The sequence below is a fragment of the Pezoporus wallicus genome, unplaced genomic scaffold, assembly GCF_028554395.1.
Source record: "Pezoporus wallicus isolate ANWC-B61680 ecotype Strahan unplaced genomic scaffold, APGP_CSIRO_Pwel_v1 contig_161, whole genome shotgun sequence".
NCBI lineage: Eukaryota > Metazoa > Chordata > Aves > Psittaciformes > Psittacidae > Pezoporus > Pezoporus wallicus.
This window is the reverse complement of record NW_026642654.1, coordinates 9,536,492-9,562,620: the sequence shown is the minus strand read 5'-3', so window position 1 is coordinate 9,562,620 and position 26,129 is coordinate 9,536,492. Positions and strand designations below refer to the sequence as shown.

The window sequence follows — 26,129 nt, the reverse complement described above, 5'->3', positions numbered from 1 at the left end:
TTGGCTGCCTGGGCTCATGTTCACAGGCCATCAACCAGCACCCCCAGGTCTTTTTCTGCCAAACAGCTTTCCAGCCACTCTTCCCCAAGCTCTGGGATTGTTGTGGCCCAAGTAGTAATAATAATAATAATAATAATAATAATAATAATAATACATTGCTATTATAATATAATAATGCTATGCTTGGGGGGGAAATACACATGGGCTTTTTTCAGTAATTTTGAGTAGACACATTTGTTTCTGAAGAATGTCCTGTTCCTGGGATTCCTGGTTGGTCTCTTAGTATGGGAACCACAAGCCCCTTGGGAATATCTGCCACTCAGACACTGAACAGAAACACTGGTCCCATTAGGATTTGCAAAACAGCCAGTGACATGATTTTTCTTGTTCCCAATGTGTGAAAATGGGTCCAAGAGGAGCACTTGAGGACAGTGACACAGGTATAGTATTTTGGTTTTCTTCATCTTAAAAGCTTCTTTCTTAAGCGTGTATAACTGGCCTAACTTTTCTGTTTATGATATAAGGGAAGTTTCAGCCAAAATTAAATTAAAATTAAGCCAAATGCTGAGTACTTTGAAAATGCACTCTTTAAGGATTTTTCCCTCTGATAAGATTTCTGTAGCCTGTTGGTTGCCTTGAATGCCATAAAATTATCAATAGCATAAATCTTGAATTGTTGTCCCTACGTTGTTGCTTCTCCCATGCTCTGCTTGTACATCTGCTTCATCTGTCTTCTCCCAGGGGAAGCAATTTCCAGTGGGTCTGGTGGGCACAAGAGTATGACCTTGAATCTGTCACTTCCTGAGAGTTTCCTGGAGGTTGGGGATGATTTCAAAATCTACGAATCTGGAATACTCAAAATGGTCAGCACCTCCCCAAGAAACACTGGTAAAAACTGTATGATTAGGACTGCTAAAAGCAGAGGAAACATTAACAGTTTTCATATAGTCTGTGGCCTTAACAATCCAGGTTAACGTTTGGATAAATGGAGCAAACTCTCAAGGGTTTTGCTTTCCCAGACAGATAAAGCAGAATTACTACTTTCTATTTTGGGGGTGAAGAGTCAACAGCAAAAGAGTAAAATCCTTCAGTTTTAGTTTCATGAAAACAAGCAGCTTTTTTCCTCTAGGCCTAAAAACATTTGTCAGAAGACCAAGTGGGGAAATGTGAAAATACTGAGTGTGAATTATATCAGACTGTGAGAGGCAGTGTGGTCTAGTAAGAAGGCTAATGAAGAGTACAGCTAAGGGAAATACAGTTTTGTTGCTGATTTTCTGTGTGTTTATACCCGTCTTTGAAAACATCTCAGACTTGTTCTAATTGTTCTTGTGATTGACTTAAGATTCCTCCTCTATCAACCCTGACTATTAAGTATACTTAATCTACTGTTTACTTGAGCCCTCATTTACTATTTATCTGCAGTGTTAAGCAAGATCTAATTAATACTGAAGGAATAATTCCTAGTGCAGATTTAGTCGTGAATCTGTCTGCCAGGAGGACAAGCTGGGCATCACCACAGTTATGCCCACCCATACAAGTACTCCCTCCTACTGCCTTGAGCTAGTCTGAAATGTTAGCAGTGGTTAGACAAATCAGGCCTAATGAACAAACACTTAGGAGGGTACAGTGTGTTTTGTATTCTTCCCAGCCCTCTGAGAACTACAAACATTAAGCTGCAAGTCTGCTTTGCTGCAAGACATTGCAGGATGGCTATGGGCCTGGGGCATTTGACATACAAGGCTGAGAGAGCTGGTTTGTTCATTCTTATGAAGAACAGCCTAAGAAATCTTATTGCTGTCTACAAACACCTAACAGGATGGCGTGGTGAAGGTATAGCTAAAGTTCCTTCAGAGCTGCACAGCTGAAGAATAAGAGAAAGGGGCACAAGGTTCAGCATGGGAAAGCCCAATTTATTATAAATGACAAAAAATACCATCAGAGTGGTCAAACAGTGGAAGGGGTTGTAGGAACTCTAACCTTAGAGATACTCAAAAATTGACTGAACAAGGTCCTGAGCAACCTGCGCCAACTGGACTTGGTCTGAGCAGGAATTTGGATTAGGTAACATTTGGAAGGCCCTGCCTACATGATTTTATAATTTGTTAATACATCTTAAAAACTGTATGAGGCAGCATACTGTTTGGTTGCCTATTGGCAGGACACATACAGGCTCATTTCCAGAAAGATCAAGCATAATCTTTTCTACTTGATTTCAGTCCCTTCTTGGTAGTTCAGATTCAATCATCAGTCAACTTCTTTGTATAGTTGTTATGTATTTGAAATATTTATATATTTCTTTGTATATATTCAACAATTGAAAGTGATGACTTTGAAGCCTAGCTTATGGAGCTAATGAAAGCTCAGAAATTCTCAGCAAGGCAGATAATGTCCTGACCAGTGAGAGGAATTGTGTGCCTAACATAACACTCCCAGTTTCTACTCCAGGCATCCATCTGCCTCATTTCAGAGTTTCTGTTCATCCCGAAAGAATGTTGCAGCTGTCTGGGTACCAGTAAAAGAAACAATGGAGCTTTTAGTATGGTATTCAATAACCTGAAATTGGTGCCATTTCGCTCTAACCTGTCAGACTGTATGAGGCGGTTTTCACACTATGTGAACAAAGGAGACATTCCTTCAGTGAGGGCAGGAAGCTCAGATAAGACCATTAAAACTGTTCTAAGATAAACTGTTCTTTCTTGTGCTGGAATCTGAGATTGTATTGAACAGCACTTAAGTAATAATTCCACCTTCATAAGAACATTCCAAGGCACCATTAAGTAGAGCACTTGGAAATGAATTGTGCTTTTTATCCTCATGGGATATGCTCTGGTGTTTTTTCTTACTTTGGCCCTTCTTACTTTCTCCTTAAATTTAACAAAGGCAGAAAGCCCACGCTATGTACAATTTCCCCTTCTGCATCTCCCATAAGATCAGGCAGTGCAAGCTTGGTTTATACTGTAAACATTTCATAAAAGAACCACTTTAATTTCGCAGTCTAATAGCTGCAGGAATAGTTTCCTAACCAGCTGTGCAGATTGGTGGAGAGGTCGGAGGTTACAAACAGGGATAAATGGCTGTGCAGCACAATGGTGCTATGCAGCACAATGGCACTGTGCAACTGCATACTGCAGTGTAGAAAACAGCTTGCTTTCCCAGAAACACTTTGCTCACTGTTGGGAATGCAGGCAGGGAGAGAAAGTGCTCATGTTCTATTATACCTTAGGGCTCAAGCTCACAAGCAGTGCAAAATTAGAAAAGAAGCCTTGAATGAGAGGCTAACAACTCTGCCTTACATTATTTTTACAAGAAAAAGGTTTCCCTCTGATTTTTTAAAGCAATACATTTCTCTTCCAAAATCACCTATTGATTATGTGTGCTTATAGGCAAATAGCCCTGAGCATCTTTTTATTGCTCCTTACTCTGACTTCTAATTCACTAGGCTAGTGTTGATACAGATCTTGTCTAAAGATTGATTAATACTTTTTCCAGGCTGGCAAAGAGAAACCAAAACATTCTTTTTCTTTTTTTTTTCTTTTTTTTCAGAGATCTTGGATTCAAACTCTGACAACACATTTTAAAAGAACCACAATCCTTACAAACATTCCTGCTAATTAGCTGCCTCCTGAAAAGGAACACAGCTGAAATACAAATTCTCTGTTTTGATTAGCTCAGAGACGGTAATCCTCATATATATATGACATGTAAGAAGAGCACCTTATTAACCTTCTGGCATGAAGCAGGTATATGCAGAATTCCACTCTCAGCATCCATTCAAGCAAAGGGAAAACCACTGATTTCAAGACGAATATAGGATCACAGGAAAGTCAGTTGCAAGACTCTGGAACATGTTACCCTGCAAACTACATTTTACAGAAATGTCTCCCATAGGTTGCCACTTCCCAGTGCTCATTGTTGTGGCCTGTATCTCTTACACAGAATGTAAACCATTGGCAGATTCTTTAGAAATTATTTCTTACATTTACTTTATCTTTGGAAAGTATTTTCATTGACATGAACGAACAAGAAGAAGTTTTTCTTACACTTAAATACAATCCCACTACCTTGAAATGTCTTTTAAAGTTTAAGATGGAATAAAATTATTTTTGAGATCCATTTGATTATAGAAGACTTTATATGAAGATATAAAATATATTTGGCCTGTGGTAACATTCACAAGATACATTGCTAACACATTGGTTAACATTCACAAGAATTTTTGCAAAATTTGGAGATATGTGGTCCTGACATATTTACTAGTCACCTATTTTTGAATCAGTAGCATTTACTCTGGGTTCACTAGAGTTAATACCAAACTTTATAAAAATGGAATTAAAATCACATAAACTATGGTTAAAACATTGCTTTCTGAATACATGTTTTGCACATAGATTAGTAGGCAGATACCTTTCATATGAATTAAATATTACTTATAATTTACAGAGGTTTCCTGTATTAAACTAAAATATAAACTCAAGCAGAAGTTAAATAATTTCCTTGCCAATTTTTGACTAAATAATGCTTTAAAAATACCTTTTTCTTCTAAAACAAGTAATGATAGGACTCTGTCTCTGACAGTATCAGCTGGAAATGGCTTTTGTCAAGCGTAATTCTGCTCATGCATTCATGGAATTTGGCCTTGTAACATTGTTTTCACTCCATTAAAAACATGCTGCTCAGGGAAAGCTTTTCACAGGTACAGAACATAATCTCAGACCCAAAGCCAGCTAAGGATGGCAGGAGGTTTTCAATTGATATAAGAGGTCTTTGGATCGGGTCTCAGGAAGGACTTAGAACCACCGAAGGTCTTTTTCTGTAAATGGGAATGTCGAGGATTAAACCTTAACTTGCTTTAAAAATAATCAAATAAAATTCTTAATAATTCCGTTCTTTCAGATTGCTCACAGTGAAGTCACAACAGATGTACTGGGTATTATCAAAAAAAAGGCCCTTGCCCCTCCTCCCTTACACCTATACTTATGGAACATACTTACGCTTTCCTGACAGATGTTTCTTGATTAGTGCATCAGAGGAAAACAAATCACCACCTACAATGGTTCCTGGAGAGGCCTTGAGGAGAAACCCATAATCTATAATTTTTTTAATTATTCATTTCTTTTCATATCAATTTCTATGATTTCCCTATTTTTTCCATAATTTGTTCATAATTCTTATTCATGGAGAATAAAAACAGTGATTTACATCTGCAGTGTCCAGCATGCCCAACATTTAAAGCTTTTAATTTAAAACTTATTTGTGAAATGCACAGCAGTTAAAATAACAGTGAATTCATTCTGTTTTAAAGAATAACCCTGACCATTTAAAAGAAAAGAATACAAATATTTGTAAGAAATGTTTGTTTTTTTTTTTTTTATTTTTATATCTGTTGTCTGATATCATGTGTATTTCATGGCTGAATTATAGATTCAGATCATATAGTAAAAAAAAAGTTATATGTTGTTTACCTATTAAACTCTGAATTTAGCATTCCATAGACTGCATTTCATACAGGGCCATTTTGGTTCTTTTAGCTTCCATCAGTTTATACAAGCAAACAAAATCCCTAAACTCCTAGTTTTACAGGTAAAATGAGTAAGTTGTGATTTTCTACAATAGCTGGATAAAATGCTTTTTGCATGAATTATGTGTTCAAGAAAAGTGCCAGACTAAAAGGCCTGGAAAAAAATAGTTCTCTAACTGAAAAAAAAAAAAAAAAAAAAGAAAAAGAAAAGGAAAGAAAAAAAAAAAAAAAAAAAAAGCCTACAGCTTGGTTTTCTTATAAACTGCTTCTGTATGATTTTATTCCTTTCCTACTTAATATAGAAGTGCTCCAGTATCTAATCTCTTTGGAATAAATTATATTTATAGCTCTTTTAAGATGATCATATGCTTTCATAATGATACCCCCATTAATTTGCAGTCTGAAAATTTGGAAACTAGATTCTGTTCATCTTGTGTACCGTTAACTCTGAAGCCTGAAGATGGCTTTTTAAATATCACTCTGATTGACTACTTCATAGCTGAACATTTTAATGAAACTATGCAAATAGTATAATTTTGGGAATGGCGCGTCTTAGCTATAATTTATTTAGATTTATATTTTTTCAAAGGTCTCTCTTTTTTTCTTTTTTTTACCACAGTCAAAAAAATAATGGCTAACAACAGTAATATGCTTATACTGCAGTCCTCCTCTAGCTCTATTTTATTACAGAAAACAGGTACTGCAGTACTGCAGATGCACTGGAGCTGAGTGCAGTGTAAGCACAGTCAAGTGTACAAAAAATAATTAATGATGGCCAGTGTTAAGATACTCCTCAAAATTTATGGTTGTTTCACACAGTGTATACCAAATGAGCCCATGCTGAAAGAGCACAGTGTCGTTATCTGTGGAAGGAGAGAAATCAGCAGACTTTGAGGCAGTGGAAATTCTGTGTGTGTTAAGGTAGAAGAGCAGTTTTTACATGCAGATGAGCAAATGTAAATTCCACTTACTGGGAATACAAAAAATATTGTAAAATAATATTATGATGAGGTGTTTATGAGGGATATGGGATATTTTAGAGATGCAGATACTATAGTGCTGCAAGAAATGTGTGCCACATAAAGTCCCAATAGCACTGAGATAAAAATAAAGTGGTGAACTTGACTGCATGGCAAAATCAGATGTTACTGTGTGGATACAAACACCAAGTAATCAAGATAACAATTGGCCATTTTAAGAAACCAAACAATGCAAGGAATTTTATAACTTTGAAAGATTTAAATAAGGCAATCAAACATGAATGCTAACCCAAGAGAGCAGCTGAGGGCATCTGCCCAGGTCATCACTGCTGTATCTTAGCATAACTCTGAAGGCAATGGAGTTATGCTAATTTACACCAACTGAGGATCCAGACAATCATATTAAGGACTTTGAGTGACAATATTACTTTTATTTTGTGTTATATATTAAAGGTTTTGGCAAGTCTGACCAAACACAGAAAGTGCAAAACACTGCACTTTTAATCCCCTTTTAGCAACTGTATAGTTTATGCAGCTTCCCGTAGGGATTGCCTCAGCACTTGGGATATACCACAGCATCATGTTGCAGATCTTTGCGGATCTGGATGGAATGAAAAATTGGTTATGATCTGTTGATTTCAAGCAAAAATGATCAACATCACAATGACAGTTTGCACAATAACCAAATTGTGCCAAAGACCCTTGAATTGAATACGAGAAAATGACAGGCTGAATGAGATTAATTATGCAGGACACATTCAATGACAAAGAAGTATGACCAAACCCAAGGAAGGTGGAGGCAAGTACAAATGGAAAGACTCCAGGACAAGGAGGCCTTAGAGAGATTCGCTGGGGATATTAACATAACTAAGCATATTCATTGGTAATTAATCACAATTAAGTGCTCCTCTCAGAATAGCTGCTTAGTGACTGCACAGAATGACACTGGAATGACTGACAAAAGAAAAGTTTTGAAAATTAAAATGAACTGCCAAATAAACATTCACACGGAAATACATGGCGATTAGAGGAGAGCTTAGGAACTATGGGTTGTATCTTCAAAATTACCTACATTGTTATTGCAGACACTGAATTCCACTTTCAAAGTTAGGCATATAGAAGTTGCAAGGATATAGATGCCCAGCACTTACATTCCTTCTGAAAACAAATTTTAAACTTTTAAGTCAGACAGGTTGTTTTGAGAAAAAATTACTCTAATTCAATGAATATTCACTGGAATTGAGACTATTTTGGGTGACAACTAAGTGGCAAATAGTTTTAAATAATGATTAAAACTCAAACAGTACAGCTATTAATAGCTTTTGTTCAAAATAGTTGAGTACATAAAGAAAAAAGCCATAAACTCTTTGGGTATTATATATGCCACTATGCAAATGAAGCCTCTAATTTAAGAGCATTTCATGGTATTTAAAACTTACTAAGGCCCTGATTCTGCAAGGTGTTTCATGCAAACAATGTCGTGCCTGCATGGAACATTTCACAGCATCAGAGGTACTGATATGCAGATGTTTTTTAAGGAGCTTTTTAGAGAGCACATGCTTTTAAGGCTACCTCTCAATAATGAAAACAATGATGAAGGGTCTTATGTAAATGCAACTCAAGTATTTTTCATTTTGGAGACAAAAGTTGACAAACTTAAGTGAGAAAAATGGAATGACTCAACCTTATTGGAGTCTGAATGAGTTATTCTAGCAGAAAAAAAGCCCAGCCACTTCCATATGTAAAACTTATTGCGACTACAGAGATGAGATTGCTGCAGATGATGGGTTTCTATACAAAGGACATTATCATAACACCACACAACATGAGGTTGGAAATGCTAGGTATAACCTACAGTGCCCATTTGAGTATTGAGAAGTGCAGGAACAGAGCCCAAGGTGTTCTGTTCTGGCCAGGCATGCATGCTGCCATCAAAGATAAGGTATCCAAGTGGAAATCTGCAATAAATACAGGAAACAAAAATGCAAAAAAAACCCACTGAAACCACATGAGATTCCTAATTTCACTTGGCCCAAGGACCTAGCTGAACAAACCAGGAAAGATTATTCCTTACAGGTGAACTAATATTGGGATTTATATTCCTTGGTTTTGCTTTTAATAATTTAGACTCGCACACTAACTTGCAATTTAATAATACATTAAAAACCACAGTTTGTTTTACCATAACATTGCAGATAAATTAATAAAACACTATAATTTACAAATAGCTCACTCTAGTAATTTTTAATGCTACTCCAAATATATCACAGCTGGTCCTTGCAATCACATTTTCTATATAAAAATCAGCTAAAACATCAAGGAACTTAAAATGGTGTCTTCAGATTTCAAAGAATTCATACTTAGCATCAAAGGAGTATTTCATTATAACACAAGATTACTTACTAGGCTCAACAACCTCAGTATTCAAGAAAGCTGTAATGACAACTTCTGTTAAGATTCCCATGAAGAAAAAATAAAAAAGGACACAAACAACATGGGTAAAAAAGTGATAATAAGAATGGAAATGGTTATTCCTCTTGCAACAAAGAGTAATTCTCAGAGACAAAAATGAGTGGAAACAATATAATGGGTCATAGTCTGACTGAGTTCTTATAGGAAGACAGAGGTAATCTCAGCAGGAAAAGGGAAGGAAAAGGAAAGGGAAAGGAAGGCAAGGCAAGGCAAGGCAAGGCAAGGCAAGGCAAGGCAAAAAAGTCCTGTGCAGATGAAGCAACAAACGTACACCCAGGCACTGAAGAGCAGAAACACCTAAGTGGCAAAACAGGATGTAGGTGGAGAAATCACTTCAGCAGCTAAACAGAACTCTGCAGAAATAATTGGTTTGAGTACAAATTCTGACTGTATATTGGAAGAGCTATCAAGGTTTAAAGAGTATAGGTACAAACAATGTCCAAGAATAATCGGTTACCTGTGTAAAGAGAGAAATGTTTCTGTTGTGTTTATTAACGTATTCTATTAATTTTCATTTCTGCATTTTAATTTTGTGTTTGGAGAAGACCTATTTTTTTTTGTTTTGTTTTGTTTTGCCAGATAACTAAAGTGAGGAAGAAAATACTACTTTTTTCAGGTAATATTTTAGTGTATATATTCATCAGAATAACACAGGCATCTCCATTTCTGGAAGGATATCCCTTCTTCCTAGTTGCCAGTTCTTGCTGAGCAAATTGCAGTAAAATTACACCAATAAAAGTGAATATTAGAGCTTATAATAACACAGAAGATTTTCCTTAGAAGTATGAACCAAGGATATTCTCCTACCCAGAAAAAAACGTACTGCATGGAGTTGTTCTTTCTAGAAGAGTTGTAATTAACTGAGAGAACTTCAGATAAATTCATTTTCCTATCTGAACTGAAGCCATTGCTAGGTTGACACATCTGGGAATGGGAAAAAAAGGATAAAAGGAAGATAAGATGATGATGGAAATTAAAGCAGAGTGACACGGTTCGAAGAAGGAGGAACAGAAATTTCAACTCTTACTTCATTACGGAGAATGTGTAAAAATAGACCAAGCTCCACATTTTGAGTTAAGAAGAGATGCAGAAAGAAAAAGATCTCAGGCTTCATTTTAGAGAGGGAAATGAGACTGTACTACTCCCTGTAAGTGCCATAGAGGAATACCAAAAGATGTCCACCACAGAAAATAGTGACATGGAAAATCTGCATAGAGACACAGGTACTTTGGGATTGAAGGACTGGGTGTATTACAATAGTATCAGATAAGTATCCAGACTTCTAGGCACCTGGTTGAACTGCAAATCTTTCTGAGGTTCAACTTCTTTAATACAAGCACTAATGGGATTTTCTGGCAGAAAACTGACCCAAAGGAACAAAGGTAAACGTTGACAATTAGATAAGTTTTACAGTAGACTAAGTTAAGACTTGGTTACCTATGACCTTTGAAAAATTATTATTTTTACATCAAAGTAGCACTAAGTAAAAGTAAATTTGTCATTTTCAGGGAGTCTCTGGTACCTAAGTTCTCTGGTTCCCACATTGGCAGTACATTGAAGAGAAAGGTTCTCAATTGGTATGCTGTGTTTTGCCTGGGATTGATTTACTGATGAACAAAATGTATCCTTTTAAAAACAACAATTTATTTTAGTTTTTTTTAAATTTTATTTTAAATAAGATTTGAAGTTCTCCAAAATGTTGCTTTATTATAATATTTATTAATCTTCAATGGGATTAGTTTTGAAGTAACTGTAACTGTTAGAATTACAGAATCAAGTAGATTGGAAAAGCCCTTTAAGGTCATCAAGTCCTTTTTGCTTTACACAAGTTCTATAACCAAAAATTTAATGCTGGAAAAAACTTGGATTCTTTCTAGACGTTCATTTCTTCAGAGACCCTTAAAGCTGCTGACCACTATTTTTTTGCCAGCAGCAGTAACTGAGAATTAAAGCTGAAGAAATTCTTCTGTTATCTGGAGATCATTGATCAGGCTGTGTAATTGTTTTGGTCTGCAGTTAAACTATGAACAAAGACTCTCATGTTTCTACTTGGGATTTGGGTGAAAGTAGAAAATTGTACAATCTGCATGGTAAATCTGAGCAAGAAGATTTACAGAAGACAAACATGTATGGTAAGGAATAAATATGCTGACCCTGGAACAATTTAATTGAAAGCTGCAACATTATTATTCTGGGAGCCAGGAAATGCAAGTAGTAGAATCTATGGAGCCACAACTACCAAAAGGCCATAGAGGGAGCATAACTGTAGGCAAAATAAACTTTAACTTTTTCAGAGTCTCATATTAATTTGTTTATGAATTATATCTGAATGATATAATTCATTAACATTATTTGCTAATAGTGTCTGCTATTTAATATTTTAGTTGGTGCTTAAAAAGAATCAGTGTGTTAGAAAAACTTCAGTTAGGAAGCTGCATTATACATAACTTGTGTGTTTTGTACACCTCAGGCAAAGGAAAAAATGGATTGGTAAAATGTGGTATAAAGCCTTTATCAGCACATATGGGATATTTGCTACATAAGCTACGCATGGCTATGAAACCTTTCCAAACTATGCAACCCTGAAACACCAGTCCTATGCTGCACTATCAATTCTTCTACTGCAGTATCAATTTTTCTCTGTACCCCATGCATTAAAAACATATTTGTTATAAATTTTACAAAGGTTGAAATCTTTATGATGACTGGAAGCAACTTTGTGGAAAATCGGAACAAGGAATAAAAGATGAACAGATGAGAACAGTACAGATTGGTAGGGACAGGACAGAAGGGATCTCAGCTTCGGATACAGGCAAAAAAATGTGTATACATTTCTCTCTACAGCCTGGAGCAGGAGCCAAGGTTACTGATTCTCACTACCATTCTGCTTTCAGCAGATATGTTTGCAGCACACCAGCCATGTTTCCCACCTCCTGGTGTCAGTTCATGTAGTGTTATACCTTCTACTGCTGCTTGCTACCGCAGTAATTTATGTGTCCTGTATAGCAGATATCAACTTCTTATGGTTGCTGTTGGCCTGACAGAGAGCCACTAGAATCCCACGTTATGGAATTCTTGCTTCTTTTCATCTTGCTCTTTTTAAAAGAAAGGAAATTATACTCCCAGACCTCACACATGGAAATATAACAGATGTAAATGAAGTACTTCACAGTTTAAAAATTCCCAAATCAAAATCCCTTATGTAGCTTTGCTTTAGCTGTTTTGTGCATATACTATATCATTTACATGATCACATCTTCCATCTTAAGCAGCGAACAAGAACATAAATGAGAGCTGTATAAAGGATGCTGCTGTCCATAGGACTCCTACTTCCCTGCTTTCAAATATATGTGAGAAATGCAAAGATGTTTCATTTCTCTCTCTGTACCAACTTTATCAGGATGCAGAGATAAAGGACAATAAAAATATCAGTGTGATGGAGGAAGGAGATGGGTTGATTAGCCAATGAGCTTGAGACAGGGAGCAATATAGAAAAATTTTTGAAGGAAAATAGGTCAGAGTAAATGGTCCAAGTGGAAGATGGGACTGAGCAGAGTTTCGGCAGAGGATAAAGGATAGTCCCATGGCTGTTCTGGAACACTGGACTCTCTCCCGCTTTTTCTGTAGAGTTCATGCTTTTTCACAAAGGCTCAGTCACTCATGTAGGAGTGACTTCTGAATTCTCACAGCTCTAAGCAAATTCAGTGAGTACTCTGGCATTGAACAAATAAATACAGTATTCTCTACAATCTTAAGAACTCTGACAAATGGAGTCCTAGAAGTCTCAAACTAAGCAATAAAAATTATATGCTTAAATTTTCTGGCTTTAACATGGGGCTAACCCTAACCCTGACTTAATTCAGGGTATACTTGCAGATGAAAATAAACTAATTCCTTTATAACCAAGATAAAGTATTTAGTAAACACTCAGATGCAATGGAAGTAATAAATGTTTGAGTGAATTAGTAGTTATATCTTGAGAGTACAGTTGAGAAAAGTGCAGTGAATGACAGACAGGGTCTCACATGGAATAATGAGGAAAACTGAAGAAATTCATTAGCTGCTTATGCAGTGATTACTGCCTTCCCTGTGCAGTGAATTGCTTTGCTATCCTATGGAAATGTATCTGATCAGAAAATGAAGGACTGCCTTGTGATGAAAACGCAAAAGAGAGCTAAGTTAGCCTGCTTAAAATTTTGACATTCACTAACTTGAATTCACTTAATTGAGTTTTTATGTGTTCAATAGATATTATGAGAATTGCTAAATAAATAATCTATATTAAATGCTAAGCAAATAATAGATCCTAAACCTAAAAATAAAACTTTAAATATGACTGAATCTTGTTCTCTTTGCTTAGGCAAAACTTGAAATAGGTAAAGAGAATGGCATGAGACAGGAGTGGTGTCTCAAGTTTAAGTTATTTTTTTTAATTTCTTCCTGGACTCTATTAGGTAGGCTTGATTGCAGATGCTTGAGAAAGGCAGAGGAGATAGAGTAATTCAGGAATACTTTCCTAATACAAGTGGAAATTTTATAAAAGGCTAGAGCAGCAAGCTATGTGCTTAAAGAATTATTCATGCTGCCCCAAGAGTCTTGTCTGTGTTTTGCTTATATAATTACATATCCTTGCACATCTACCACTTGAACCATCCTGACCCAAAATCCAAGTCCAAATCTGAGAATCTCTGGGGTTACATGCCCATATCTTACTCTGCGTATACTTACACATTCTGCCTAATCTCATTTACATTCCCTCCCCCTGCATATCACAAAGCCTTTTAGCAGCATATACCAGCATGATATATATATACCTGATTGATAGTTTCAAAACACTATTTTTGACTGGGTAGGAAATAAATTATAAATTTTGTACCTACCGTTTGCATCTAGTGTCTAGAGTAGCTAAGACTAGAAAGCAATCTTACTTCACCAGCTTTCTCATGCTTACTTTCTTTTCTTTCCCATGCTTTACATTGAGGTTTGATTTTTTTTCAGGGTATGTTCTGAACTCAAGAAATGCTATTTAAGGCACTCATGTATGGTAAAGACAGAATACTGCTTATTGTGGCAGTATAAGCTATCCATTTATACTTTCCCTTCCAATTTTTTTCCTCAGTACTTACAAACATCTTTCTGTGTTAACCATAGTACCAACTCAGGAGTACCACAATCTCATTGCACTAGCAAACACAGAGTTGCAGTTGAGCGTACAGTGCAGGAAGACAGATCAAAGCTAAGCTTCATGATTCTCTAACTTTCATTGCTTATAATTGCCATTCCAAAAGAAAAGAAACAAATTGTAAAGAATGCATTTTAAGTAGGGGAATAGCTAAGTAAACACTAAAAAACATAGTCAAATTAGAAAATTTATTAAGCTGATAACAGTGATACGAACCTGGGGAAAATTATGCAAGCATTAGGGAAAAAAGAAATTGTTTTCTCTTCCCTCCGATCTACATCTGAGAAACTACAGCCCTTTACTGGTTGTGTAATCAGAAGTATTTCATCAGTCTGACCACATGAGAATTTTCTGTTCTAACTAGCAAACCCAAAAGTTCAGAGAAAAATTGAATAGGAATTCAAACTTTTAGGTGAAATTCCAGAAGCTCTAATTTTTGTCCATCCCTATCACGTAATGAAAACACAAAAGGAAAAACTACATCAACAGACTTATGTATAGAGCCAGCCCATATGGAATTTCTAGAGACTTCAACACATGATGCAAGTAGGATCAGTCTCTTCTGCACCAGCTCTCCAGACAGCACTTCTAATTTCTGATACAACTATACACAATTTGCAATTAAATTAATATTTATAAAGCAAGTATTTGTTCTATATATCTTACTTGAGTTCTTGTGAGCTTGTGGCCAGCATACTTCGGATGCTTTTGTCAGCCAAGGGACAGCCAGATAAACTGTAAGACATGGCAGGACATATAAGTAAGTTAATCTTCTCATTAACTGAACACTCCCAAACAAACACAACATAAAAATTAAAAAGTAAAAGTTTGTAATGCAGAAAAGCGATGGGGCAAGTGCTGTAATATTGAATTTTGTAACATAGTTAACCCTCTGAATATATTTAGGTATCAACATTACTTCCAAAATTACATGCTGCAAATGGTCTTTTGTTTGTTTGTTTGTTTCTCTAGGAACTAGTAAAATGTAACAAAAGATATTTGAGATTCCTGGGTTAACTACTTAAATGCTTAAGAATACTTTGGAAATTTTAGTAATCTATTTAAAAATAAAAGACGTCTATACAACACACAAATTAGCATGCTTTTAAGATCAACATATATTACTCAAAGGGTTAACACATAGTTCAACGTTTTACTTTGACAGCATTGTTGAGGTAAGCTGAAAACAATAAATTGAAAAGACAGAATCCACCATGAAAAAAATGAAGTCACACCTTCTATGTGAGGCGTAATTACCAGTCACATGACCACTCCCATCACACCCTGGTGTTGGACATCTGCCACCAAACAAAAACAAAAACAGCCAAAATAGTAAGTATGTTTAAAAAAAACTTTTAAAAGTTTCATTGTTTCCAGTTTAGCTGCAATGACTGCAAGGGGTTTTAAGCATCCTAATTGAAAAGCTGCAAAATGAACAGGTTTAAATGAAAATGGTGTCTCAATACAATATAGCATCATTAAGAACAAGCAAATACACGTTAGCTTATCACTTTACTTAACTGGCAGTTTGAAACATTTATATGCTGCAAATGTTGCATGCTCATACTGCAAGGCGTATATGTACTCATTTGGTTAAAATAAGACAAAGAGAGAAAGGTTAAAAGGAGAAAAATAATTTCACCTCACATTATGCTTACGTTATTAAATCCTTTTTGCTCTCTTTGCATTGAGGGTATTTGGGTTTAGGACTTGGGATAGTAACTTCACCAGGATACCTTCTTTCTTCAAGCGCCTCTTGGAAGGGATCCAAATCTTCTGGCTGCAGGTAAATATATACACATTAGTTTCAGCCAGATGAGGCTGCAACTTACACAAAATAATGCAAAGCAGAGTCATCAGATGTAACCACCTTATCTTATTCTGCCAGAGAAATTGAAATTATTTTATATCATTTTACATATTAAACTTTTGAACAATACTTGGATATTTCAATGAAGACTTAACAACATGTGGAATATATAGCTTGCTTAACTTGAAAAGAAAAAAAGGCAAAACAGCTTTTTCTATAGCCGTCATACTATTTTGCTTTAGAAGAATCAGTATTTTTTCCTAAAGACCTAATACAATATCTTATGCATCAAAAAACAATCTTAAATAACATTTTTAATGGTTTACAACACCTCAAATATGAAATAGGAGCAATTTTAATATCTACACGCAGAATCTCAGTCTGGGGCAAACCTCAGTGGATCTGTCTGGAAAAACAGAATTATACCATTTGCAATTAACTTCACTGATGCATTCCAAAACTCAAAATCCTCTGTTTTGGGACTGAAGTGGCTGAACGCATTGATTTAGCCATTCCTGCAGATGGCGCTATAAACACCACAGCAGAAATAAGGAATTCTTGCCCAGAAACAAGCATGTTGCCTTACCTCAGATTTCCTTGATAGTGACAGACATCCTAACTTCAGTGAAATTAATAGCAAAGCTGTAATTAACAGCAAAGCTAGAATGCATTCAGTGTACCTAGTGAAAAAGCCACTTTTCTATATGTTTTAAACTTCCTGAAAACAGTTTTATGTTTTAATCAAAATTGGCAAGTGATGTGCTACACACAAGTGATTAGACTAATTTTCTGTTATAAACCAAGAAAAAACTGAGAACAAGCTCTAGAAGTCTCCAAAGAGCTAAACTACATTGAGTGCATGATCGTAAACTGCACAGTGGATACGGGTTAAAACCTGACGAACAGAAGCAGTGACATGGAATCTTGCCAACAAGCCTCCTCAATATCATGGCTATTCTAAGTTTTGAAAAGTAAAATAAATTCACTACTGTATTTTCTTTATTTTCCTCTTCTTTCTAAGGGTTTTGCTGTTGTCTTGGTATTATCAATTGAAAAGCAAAACTGATTTCTAAAATACTTTCTTTGTATTCTTGAAAGTATTTCATTAATACAGGCCCTTTCACAGACAGAGCTATCAGCAGCGTATAAGTAATCTAGAAGAAGATTAGCTGCAAGAGTCAAAAGCTGACATTATACTCTGCTGCTTTTGTTTAAATTGATTTCTAAGTAATACATGCTTTTAAATACTCAGCGCCTCATTTATGGTTTTCAAATTCAGAAGAATATCTTGTCTTGAGAGATGATTAACCCAGTATTGCACAGTTATGTCAACTTGCTTATACAGAGAAATGTAATCTGGATATCTTGAAATGATTTTACTGCAGAAAATATTTGTTAACAAGATGATGCTGTTAGAAAACATGATTCACATTCATGGTTCAAATGTTGTCTTATGGAACTTAGTCACAGATCAGATGTGTGCCAGCATGGTACAGTCCTAAAGATTAACCAGCAAAAAGTCCTTTTTGTATAAACCCACCATTTTAATCACATTTTAATGTTTTCTCTTTCCCTCCAAATTTCAGAAATGTAACAAATTACCAAAATCAGACTGCAACAAGAACTAATAGATGAAAAAGACATACATTAATCTCTTTGGAATCATCTTCATCTATCCTAGTGGGCTTCATTTTAGTGTAGTCCACTGGCAAGTCCCAACAGTCATTCTCATTCAGTTGGTAACACCGGTTATTCATCACAGCTTGCCGTTGCGGGGACATTGGCTCCAGTGGTGTCAAAATGGTACAGCAACCATCTCGTTGCCTCTGTTTGTTCATGCTCAGATCCAACGTCCCATTTTCATCGACTTCCATATCAGGATTCTGTCAAAACAAGAAAAATACTGTTAATTCGGCTTCACACTAGCAAACTGTTACCTCTTCTTCAATCTGACTGCCTAGCAGAATGATAAAAAGCTTTTCCATTCCTGTATAGATTGTAAGCATTGAGCCCCCTCCCACACATAGCATGATGCTGTTATACAACATTAATGCTGTTAAAGCAGATTTCTTCCTGAATGGCTAATCTCATGTTTGGGGGAAGAGGAGAGAGTCTTTATTACCCCTCCTGCCACCTGGCACACAGGTGAAAAATTTGGAATTAAAGGAGAAATCTTTAAAGGTATTTTCTTGTCATTATATTTATGCTCTTGATTCATTCTGTGACAGGTGAGTATCTCTAAGTTAACATCTGCATAATTCTTGTTTCCAGTTCTGACACCTATCTGGGTGATGAGAGTAACAAAAACCAGCTAGCATCAAACAGTCTTTGTTTCTTTGTTTATTTAAGATTAACAGTCAATGCTTAAACAGATAATGCCAGAAAATTAAACAGCGAGGTAGGGTAGCAAAACAAGTCCTTTTGGACACCACATGCCAGTGAGGAAATGCATTTAGATTTCACAGTTCATTCCCTGCAGATGTAAATGTTTTAACATTTCCTGTGTCTATCTTCATAATTAATAAATTTAGGTAGCAGAATAGTTGCAACAATAATTGCACCAATTCCTGCAGCAACTGAGGTGCTATGAAAAATAGAGTGAATATGGGCTCTGACTTTTTCTTTCATAGAAACAAACATGGGTTATCTGTTATTTTAGACAAAGAGAAATCACGTATCTTAAAATGAAGACAAATTAAAAAAAAAATCTAAGGAAAGATAAAATAAAAATGCCCACAGAGAATCCCACATCTTTTCAAAAATGAAAAGCTCCATGAGAACTTGGGTTTCAAAACCAGTGTGAATGTGACTGACTTCTTGTTCGTCTGGTGACTTTCTCTTGAGTAACAACAGAGCTGCAGGGAAGCAATGTGAATGTAACTCTGTCTTTCTGAATTACTGCCTTTTGTCAGAGCATATTTCTAATTGCTGCTATCCTGCTAATTTAATTTAGAAAATACTTTTTTATCTTCTCAGATTCATTCCTTCAGTCTCAATATAGGATGACACGCTAGGAAAGAGGCCTCTTCTGATTTTGATACAGAAGATATGTTTCATTTTATTCCAACCTTTTCCATTGTGTTGATAACAACTGCAATTATTTACATGCCAGAAAGTGCTAAGTAAATTAATATAATAAGCAGCATTTGAAAACAAAGTCACCATCTATTCCGGCTAAAATCATGGTTATTACTAATACCTAGTGCTATGGGTTTAGTTTGTTATGAATGCTCTAGGGGCTTTACAGGATGAGAGGAAGATATGTAGAAGATATCTGCCTTTGTCTACATGTAGAAGAACAGAACATGTCTGCCAGCTCAAAAGCTCTTCTGTAAGCACAATAAAAATGCTTTCCTCTGCACTGCATTTGTCTACTTAGCCATCTAGTGGTCTTCTATAGGAAGTACCGTACTGTTTGTTGGTGCATGTTAAAACACTCATTTTTTAACAGCTGCCACAGTCAAAACTTAAAGTTTATAATAAAAACAATCTTTCATGAATCATATAGTACACTGTTTTTTCTTAATATATAAGCTTATATATATTTCTTTTATATATATATTTCTTAATATATAAGCTTAACGACAAAAGTCAATATAGCCATTTCACAATATACTAAGTCTCTATGAACATGCAGAACATTACTGACCCAGCACTACTGTTAAGCACATTTAAAGTCACCTATACCAGAGGATTTGTTCATTCCAAATGTATTATGCAGTGACTTCAGAACTGTGATATTACAGGCAGGCAAGAAATCATAGCATACAAGTAGCATAGATTTCTTTGCATTAGATCTTACAACCTTAGGTCCCATTTGTGACTTTTTAAAATAAAAATGCATCATTAAATCGTAATCCTTTCACAAAATGTATGAATCAGGCTGCGTTTAGCCAAAAAATCAGTAGTGCAATTAATACCACTTGAGCAATCGAAACATCTTTATAATTACACTAGTAATTATCACTAGTAAGAGACAAATTTTAAAAAAGAAGTACATGCTGCCAGTATCATCAGTTTACAAACCAATCAGGATTTCCCGAGACACTTGTGACCAATTTGCATCTTTTTTTTTTTTTTTTTTCCCTTTCCTTCTCCCTGCTTTAGCAGAGCTACCAGATTATGGTAATTCTGAGAAAAAGAGAGGAAAAAAAAAAGGCAAGCTGTACTAAAGCTATTCTTCTATCTATCAGGGCCATACAGCAAGTGCAGTAAAGAGAAATCTTCATCAACAAACAGAATTACTAATTTTTACCCTTGCACAGAGATCCTGAGGCTTAGTGGAGAGGTTCTGAGGCATCTCCCTGCAGCGAGTGGAGAGATTCAGAATAGCAGTAGCAGCCATGTGCGCTGCCTCCATGTCATGAGTATAGTCAAAGCTGCTCTTGCTGCAGGTACTGCTGGCACTGCTGCCTCCACCACAACTCATATTGCTGCTGCTGCTAGGGGCATAACTGCTTGTTGTGCTGCTGGTTGGACTTGAATTCTTACAGTAGCGTTTAGCTGTGGGAAGAAATATGACAAGGATGACTCAAAAGAACGAGCATTCTGCATAAGTGAAGAGAAAAAAAAAACTGCTGGAGGTGAAATTTATAATGAGCAACAGCAACTGATGCCAAAAAAAAAAAAAGCCCGCAATAGGAATGATGGCTGTATTTCTTGATTTCTGTCTGTGACTTTTATATGCTACATATGTGAGTTTGTATGAAATAACCTCCTGTAAAAATCTGTATGATGTGACCATGAATCGTTCTGACAAACAGTCTGGATTTAGGTAACAACTAAAACACAGAAACACTGCTTTTACCCTGCATATATAGTCAGACAGAAGGTAGGATCTGCTTGGTTTATTCATTTTATTAATGAGGGGTAATATAACACTACGGGACCTTTTCTTATTTACATGAGCAAACTGTAGATTTAAGGCCTAGACTCCCCAGGTCTGATGGAGATCAAGCCCACTGTAAGACAGTCATGGTCTCTGAGCCACAGTGCTACCCGTATGTCCTCACTCACCCCATGCTTCCTAAAAGGTTTCTTCTTCCTACATCTAAGACAAATATTACAACACTGGCCATCAGAAAAGAGAGAAATGTAATGGAAGAAGAAAGGTGATAGTCACATGTGAGTTTTACCATGGCTTGCACAAAGGCAGAAACAGTGGCTGTATAAATGGAAACAGATATAAGTGAAATGTCCCCACCTTCAAACAACCTGACAACCCTCAACTCTTCGCTGAAACAATACGGACCAAAGACACCCATTCCTGCCCACTCCAAGGACAGCGGCACTTGGCTGCACTCTGACTGACAGAAGCCACAAACAGTCGCAGAAGAGCCCAGGCACTGACAAAGCTCATATCCAGCCTATCTAAACACAATACAGCACTGTTGCTGCTTCTAAGAAATGCTTCTTGCAGCCAAAGGTATTACAGTAATAATGGAAAACAGCCCTATTAGCCCACTTATTTCTCCAGCCCTCTTCCCAAATAAATGGTTTTAAAAGTGCTCATATAAAGTGCAGGAAAGTGAGCTCATCTCCTAAATCTAAAAGTTTATGTATTTTTATTTTAAAAAAAAGTCAAGGTCAGAGGATACATACATGCATATCACAGCGACTACTTGCCCTTCAGATGGAAATGCATACTTCAGAGATCATACCTTATAGCACAGTATAACAATAACCAACTAGCATGCTGATTAGGGAGCTATACAAAAAAGGTCAGGCCCTAGCTAGAGCTCTTCCATGATGGGCTCCATTTAAATGCCAGACTCTTCAGGTGTATTTGTTTGAGTGGATATACATATAATAATCTGCTCCCATGAGCATAGCCCAATTGTGAAGCACAGGCTGCTTTGGTAGGCAGGCAGGGTTCAAAAGAAGAATCTGAAAGCAAAATATCTCTGCTAGAGTTGATGTCATCCCCTTTTTCCAAAAAAAAAAAAAAAAAAAAATCATGGTGTTATTTTTACTGCAAAGGAAATAGTGTTTCACTTATTTCATAACAGATGGAGTTTTCTCAGGAAAGCCACATAATGCACAGGGTGTGATCTTTTTTAAGTGAAGTGAATGTTAAACATTCATCACATTTCTTTGTTTTGAACACACAGTAGCACTACTGTAGCAGAGTATCCACTAATAATGAAATCGTGAACTATTTCTTAAGAGTTTCATTATTAATATAGAAGTTAGTGGTGGTCATTGAAAATTCAGCATTTATCCATTGTTACTTTATAACAGTATACAAGACACACGAGAATTTTCCTATACTAAAGAAATAACTGAATAATTCAGTTTCTACTGTGTTAGCACAGCAAGCACCCTGTACCACTGAACTTGTCAAATTAGAAATGTCTTTCAAAATTCATATGAACAAATAAGACTTCTGTCACTTGCAAAAAAAATGTTAGTCTTGTTATAGCAGGTCACATTTAGACAGACATGAGACATACTACATGGGAAATTATATATTTATGAGAATGTGTGCTAAAGAAAGGGAGGGAAAGCAGCAGCTACATACATAGGACTACCCATCAGAAACTCATGCAGGCTCTGATATGGACTCCTCTGTGGCCTTGGTCAATCTATATTATCCCTCAATTTCACTTTCCCTATAAATAGAAAGTTGCTTCTAAAATTTGGTTGTGTTGTGATTCACTTGCAAAACACTTTGAAGATGTAAAGCACATTATATGCAATTATTAGCTTTAAGATTACCAATAATTTAGGTAAAACTTACTTAGACAGAAATGGCCATGGTTGGCTTAACTCTACCGTAGCTGTACATTTTTAGATGAGACACATAACCCAGCCTGTTTATTTCACATTAGCTTTTCACGAGAAACAAAGATCACCAATTTATAATTAATTAAATCAGGTTGATCTCTAACAAAGGAAAAGCAGCACTGTTTCAATACCAGATGATTCTGCTTGATACATCACCTAAGCCTGTGGCACCAGGTTTTGGAAACTCTGCTGCCCAACTATGCTTTGTGATCTGGAGTGAAACCAAAAGTGGAGAACACCTTTTCCCATTAAATAATAGACACAGGTCTAATCAGCTGCATACTCAAACTGGCTTCCCATAAGGTATCCCTTGGGGCTGATTACAAAGAACCTCTCAAAGTCTACACGCTCCTCTTGGTAATTAACAATGGAGGAGTGGGAGAGATCCCAACAATGTAAAGGACCAAAGGAATATACTTGGAGTGGGATTAAATTCTGCACCCTCTTCCTCAGTATTGCCTAAAAACTGAATGTGTCATGTAAATTACAGCTTCAACACGTCTTCTGACTTGCACAATAAGAGATTCATCTCACGTAATTTCAGATATCTGACCTAGTCATTATAGGCTTCCTACATAGGCAGTGAAAAAAACATAGGAACTTTCAGGCCATGATTCACATGACCAATATTAAATAATTCAGGAGGAAACTGACTGAATCAGAGAAATATCTGTCTTTCTCCTTGGATCTGAAAGGAGTGATAAGCTCAGATGTTGGTGCTGACAATAACAGAAGTCTATGTATGGTCAGATGAATCCCACTCCTAACATTTTCTCAGCGTTTTGATGGAAGGAGCCAGCAATACTGGTGGAGTGAGAGTTGCTCCTTACATCACCTGAGCAACTGAAAGTGCTGCTGTCTCCTCTGTTTGCTGTGACCAGCCGTTCTTATCTCTACTGCTGTATGCCATAAGCCCGACATCCAATACACCATGAGACTAGTTTCAAAGGAAAAACAAACCCACAGACACAAGATTTATCAAGAATTATCAGAGCATCCTACCCCACCACACAAAGTACCCATTTTCTGTTTTGTTTTTACTAAAGCTTATTGTTGAAAAAAATCAAGAAAACAATCCAAAGGAGCTATTTATGTTCATCTCACTCACAACTAAACACTTATTGAACACATAATCCATTTCTGTGATGATTAAAATACAGTATTAGCTTGCAATTAAAAAAGGACTGAGACATGAAGTTGTTGATTTTTCATATCCATAGACTAATTGTTTCATATAGTCAGAAAAAAACTAGTGCTGTTCACTTTCAAGTTTACCTAAAACCTTAGGCTTACTTTCAGGTTTTTCAGAATAACTTGTCAGAACTAAATCTGCTTTCATATAAACAGGTTTTCCTGACATACATAATAGGTATGCACCCTGTACCTCCATAAGGCCTCTAGTAGCAAATAATTAATAACTTTTTTGCACAAAAATATGAAATCTCCTGAAAATTTCTTGAGGAAGAGTGGTTCCTTTAATTGAGGAACATCTTTCTGAAATTGCATTCATATTCATTTATGTTAACTGTCAGCAAAATCCTTGTTCTACTGAAAGTCAGTGCCAAAACTCTCACTGATTTCAGTGTGCCCAGGATTCCACTTCATCATTCTATGAATTTAGCTGATTTTCCTGAGGAATTTTGAAACTCTTTGCCAGCTGAAGCCAAATACAATGGAGTGTTTACAGAATTATCAAAGATGTGAAACCTAAAGGTTTCATGAAAATCAAAACAAAGTATAAAGAGAAACTCAAACTAGGTTGCATCTCTGGGATTATGTAGGCATGTCTGTCTCGACAAACAGCTCATACATCACTTGAAACCAGGTAAAGCATGTGCTACCTCCTGCAGAGGCAGGGCTATGGAGCAAATCCATAGGGATTTGGTCTTCATTTGGCAAACAACCTGCTCCAGCTATAACAGCCGTCAGCGGTTCCAGGTACACAAGAACCACATTGCTGCATTTTATTATATTGTATTATGAATCACATGTAGACAGTGTCCCTCAGCCCTCTCTGGCTCACAGTACTGAGCAATGAAGCAACCTAGTCCCAGTCTTCTCTCCAAGTAAAGTTCCTATTTATATCAAAGGGAAGTGAATGTATATAAAGACAGTGACCCACACCACCCTAACCTTTCATTATTGAAGGCCACTGTTAAACATGTGTTTAATGTTGCATGTATTTTCAAGTTCTGGGATTTGGGGAAAAAAATGGAGATTTTGATTATTTGCTGAAAAGGCAATTTAAATGAGAAAAATATTTATCAGTTGTTTAAGGATCAGTAACTTGACCTGAAAATACACATGTCCACAGGATCCCCAGCTATACTCTGATTCTTTCCTTTCTGCAAGAGTAGACAGAGCATATACACAACAGTATATGAGATATTGACATATTGAGCACAGTGACATATTAACAACAGTTAATATCTCATTTACCTTATATAAATGTACTCTCTTTAGCTTACTAAACACAGTTAGTGCTTTACCTTCAATAATGTTCAAGCCCTTATACAAGATGAGTTTATGAGAAAAGAAAAAAGGGCACTTTTACATAAAAACATGTTGCCTTTCACAACCTTTCTCCTTTCCACTGTAGTGCAAGAACATGCCTGTGGATTCTATGATAAAGCAAAATATCCAAAATATCAGAAATATGAAGTCAAGAGTTATATCAATTTTCCCTTTCTCCACTGAACCTACTTTTGAATGTCAGAGTCTATGTTCAGGCAACAACATAAATTTTTCTATAAAGCAGATTTATTTCTGTTTTCTAAACAAAAATCTGACACCTGCCTGAAATTTCCTATGGCAGTCAGTGAGTGTTATCAAATATTTTAACAAAAAATAATCCATTAACACTCAGAAAAAAAAAATAATAGATAAAGGCACAGTCTGGTTTTGTATCTATATATACATACACACACATATAATATATACATACTCATATAATTGTATTCCTCTGGAAATTCCTCATATCTTCAAAAGCTACACTCCAAACCCTCATTCTCCATCCTGTAGTTGATTTTTGTCCCCTAATAAAAATCCTTTTGCCTGACCCCATCCATTGACTTCTGAACTGAAGCCACTTTCAGCGTACTCCTAAACATGTTACATTTGTTAGGTTTTCCATAGAATTCATCAGGCGAATTCATGAGGACAAACTGAGACAAAATGCCTCATTAAGTAAGTAGCAGTGATTTCTGAAGTGCAATGACATCCGGGTTTTCTACTTCTATATCCCCACTGAGCAAGTATGCTACCTTTATAGGTTACCTGAACTACCATATGGAAGCAAGAATCCTAATGTGACCCCTGAGGCCAGACAGCAACATAATGACTAGTTTTATTGTGATCTCAACACATTCCAGGAGCTTAATA

The 26,129-nt window shown here is 36.1% G+C and overlaps 1 protein-coding gene across 18 annotated transcripts in view; it reads right to left on the bottom strand.

Annotated features, from left to right (window-relative positions):
* The window catches only part of MYT1L (myelin transcription factor 1 like), a 308,925-nt gene that overhangs the window by 41,167 nt on the left and 241,629 nt on the right, over positions 1 to 26,129 (bottom strand). For 14 of the 18 annotated variants that reach the window (XM_057431735.1, XM_057431734.1, XM_057431737.1 and 11 more), the window contains 5 exons: positions 20,218 to 20,465; positions 17,609 to 17,845; positions 15,811 to 15,932; positions 15,388 to 15,450; positions 14,819 to 14,887 (listed from right to left, as the gene is read on the bottom strand). In XM_057431735.1, coding sequence (XP_057287718.1) covers positions 14,819 to 14,887; positions 15,388 to 15,450; positions 15,811 to 15,932; positions 17,609 to 17,845; positions 20,218 to 20,465 — 739 coding nt within the window. The remainder of the gene's footprint in view (positions 1 to 14,818; positions 14,888 to 15,387; positions 15,451 to 15,810; positions 15,933 to 17,608; positions 17,846 to 20,217; positions 20,466 to 26,129) is intronic. The other 4 variants (XM_057431740.1, XM_057431741.1, XM_057431739.1 and 1 more) reach the window with 1 other exon arrangement.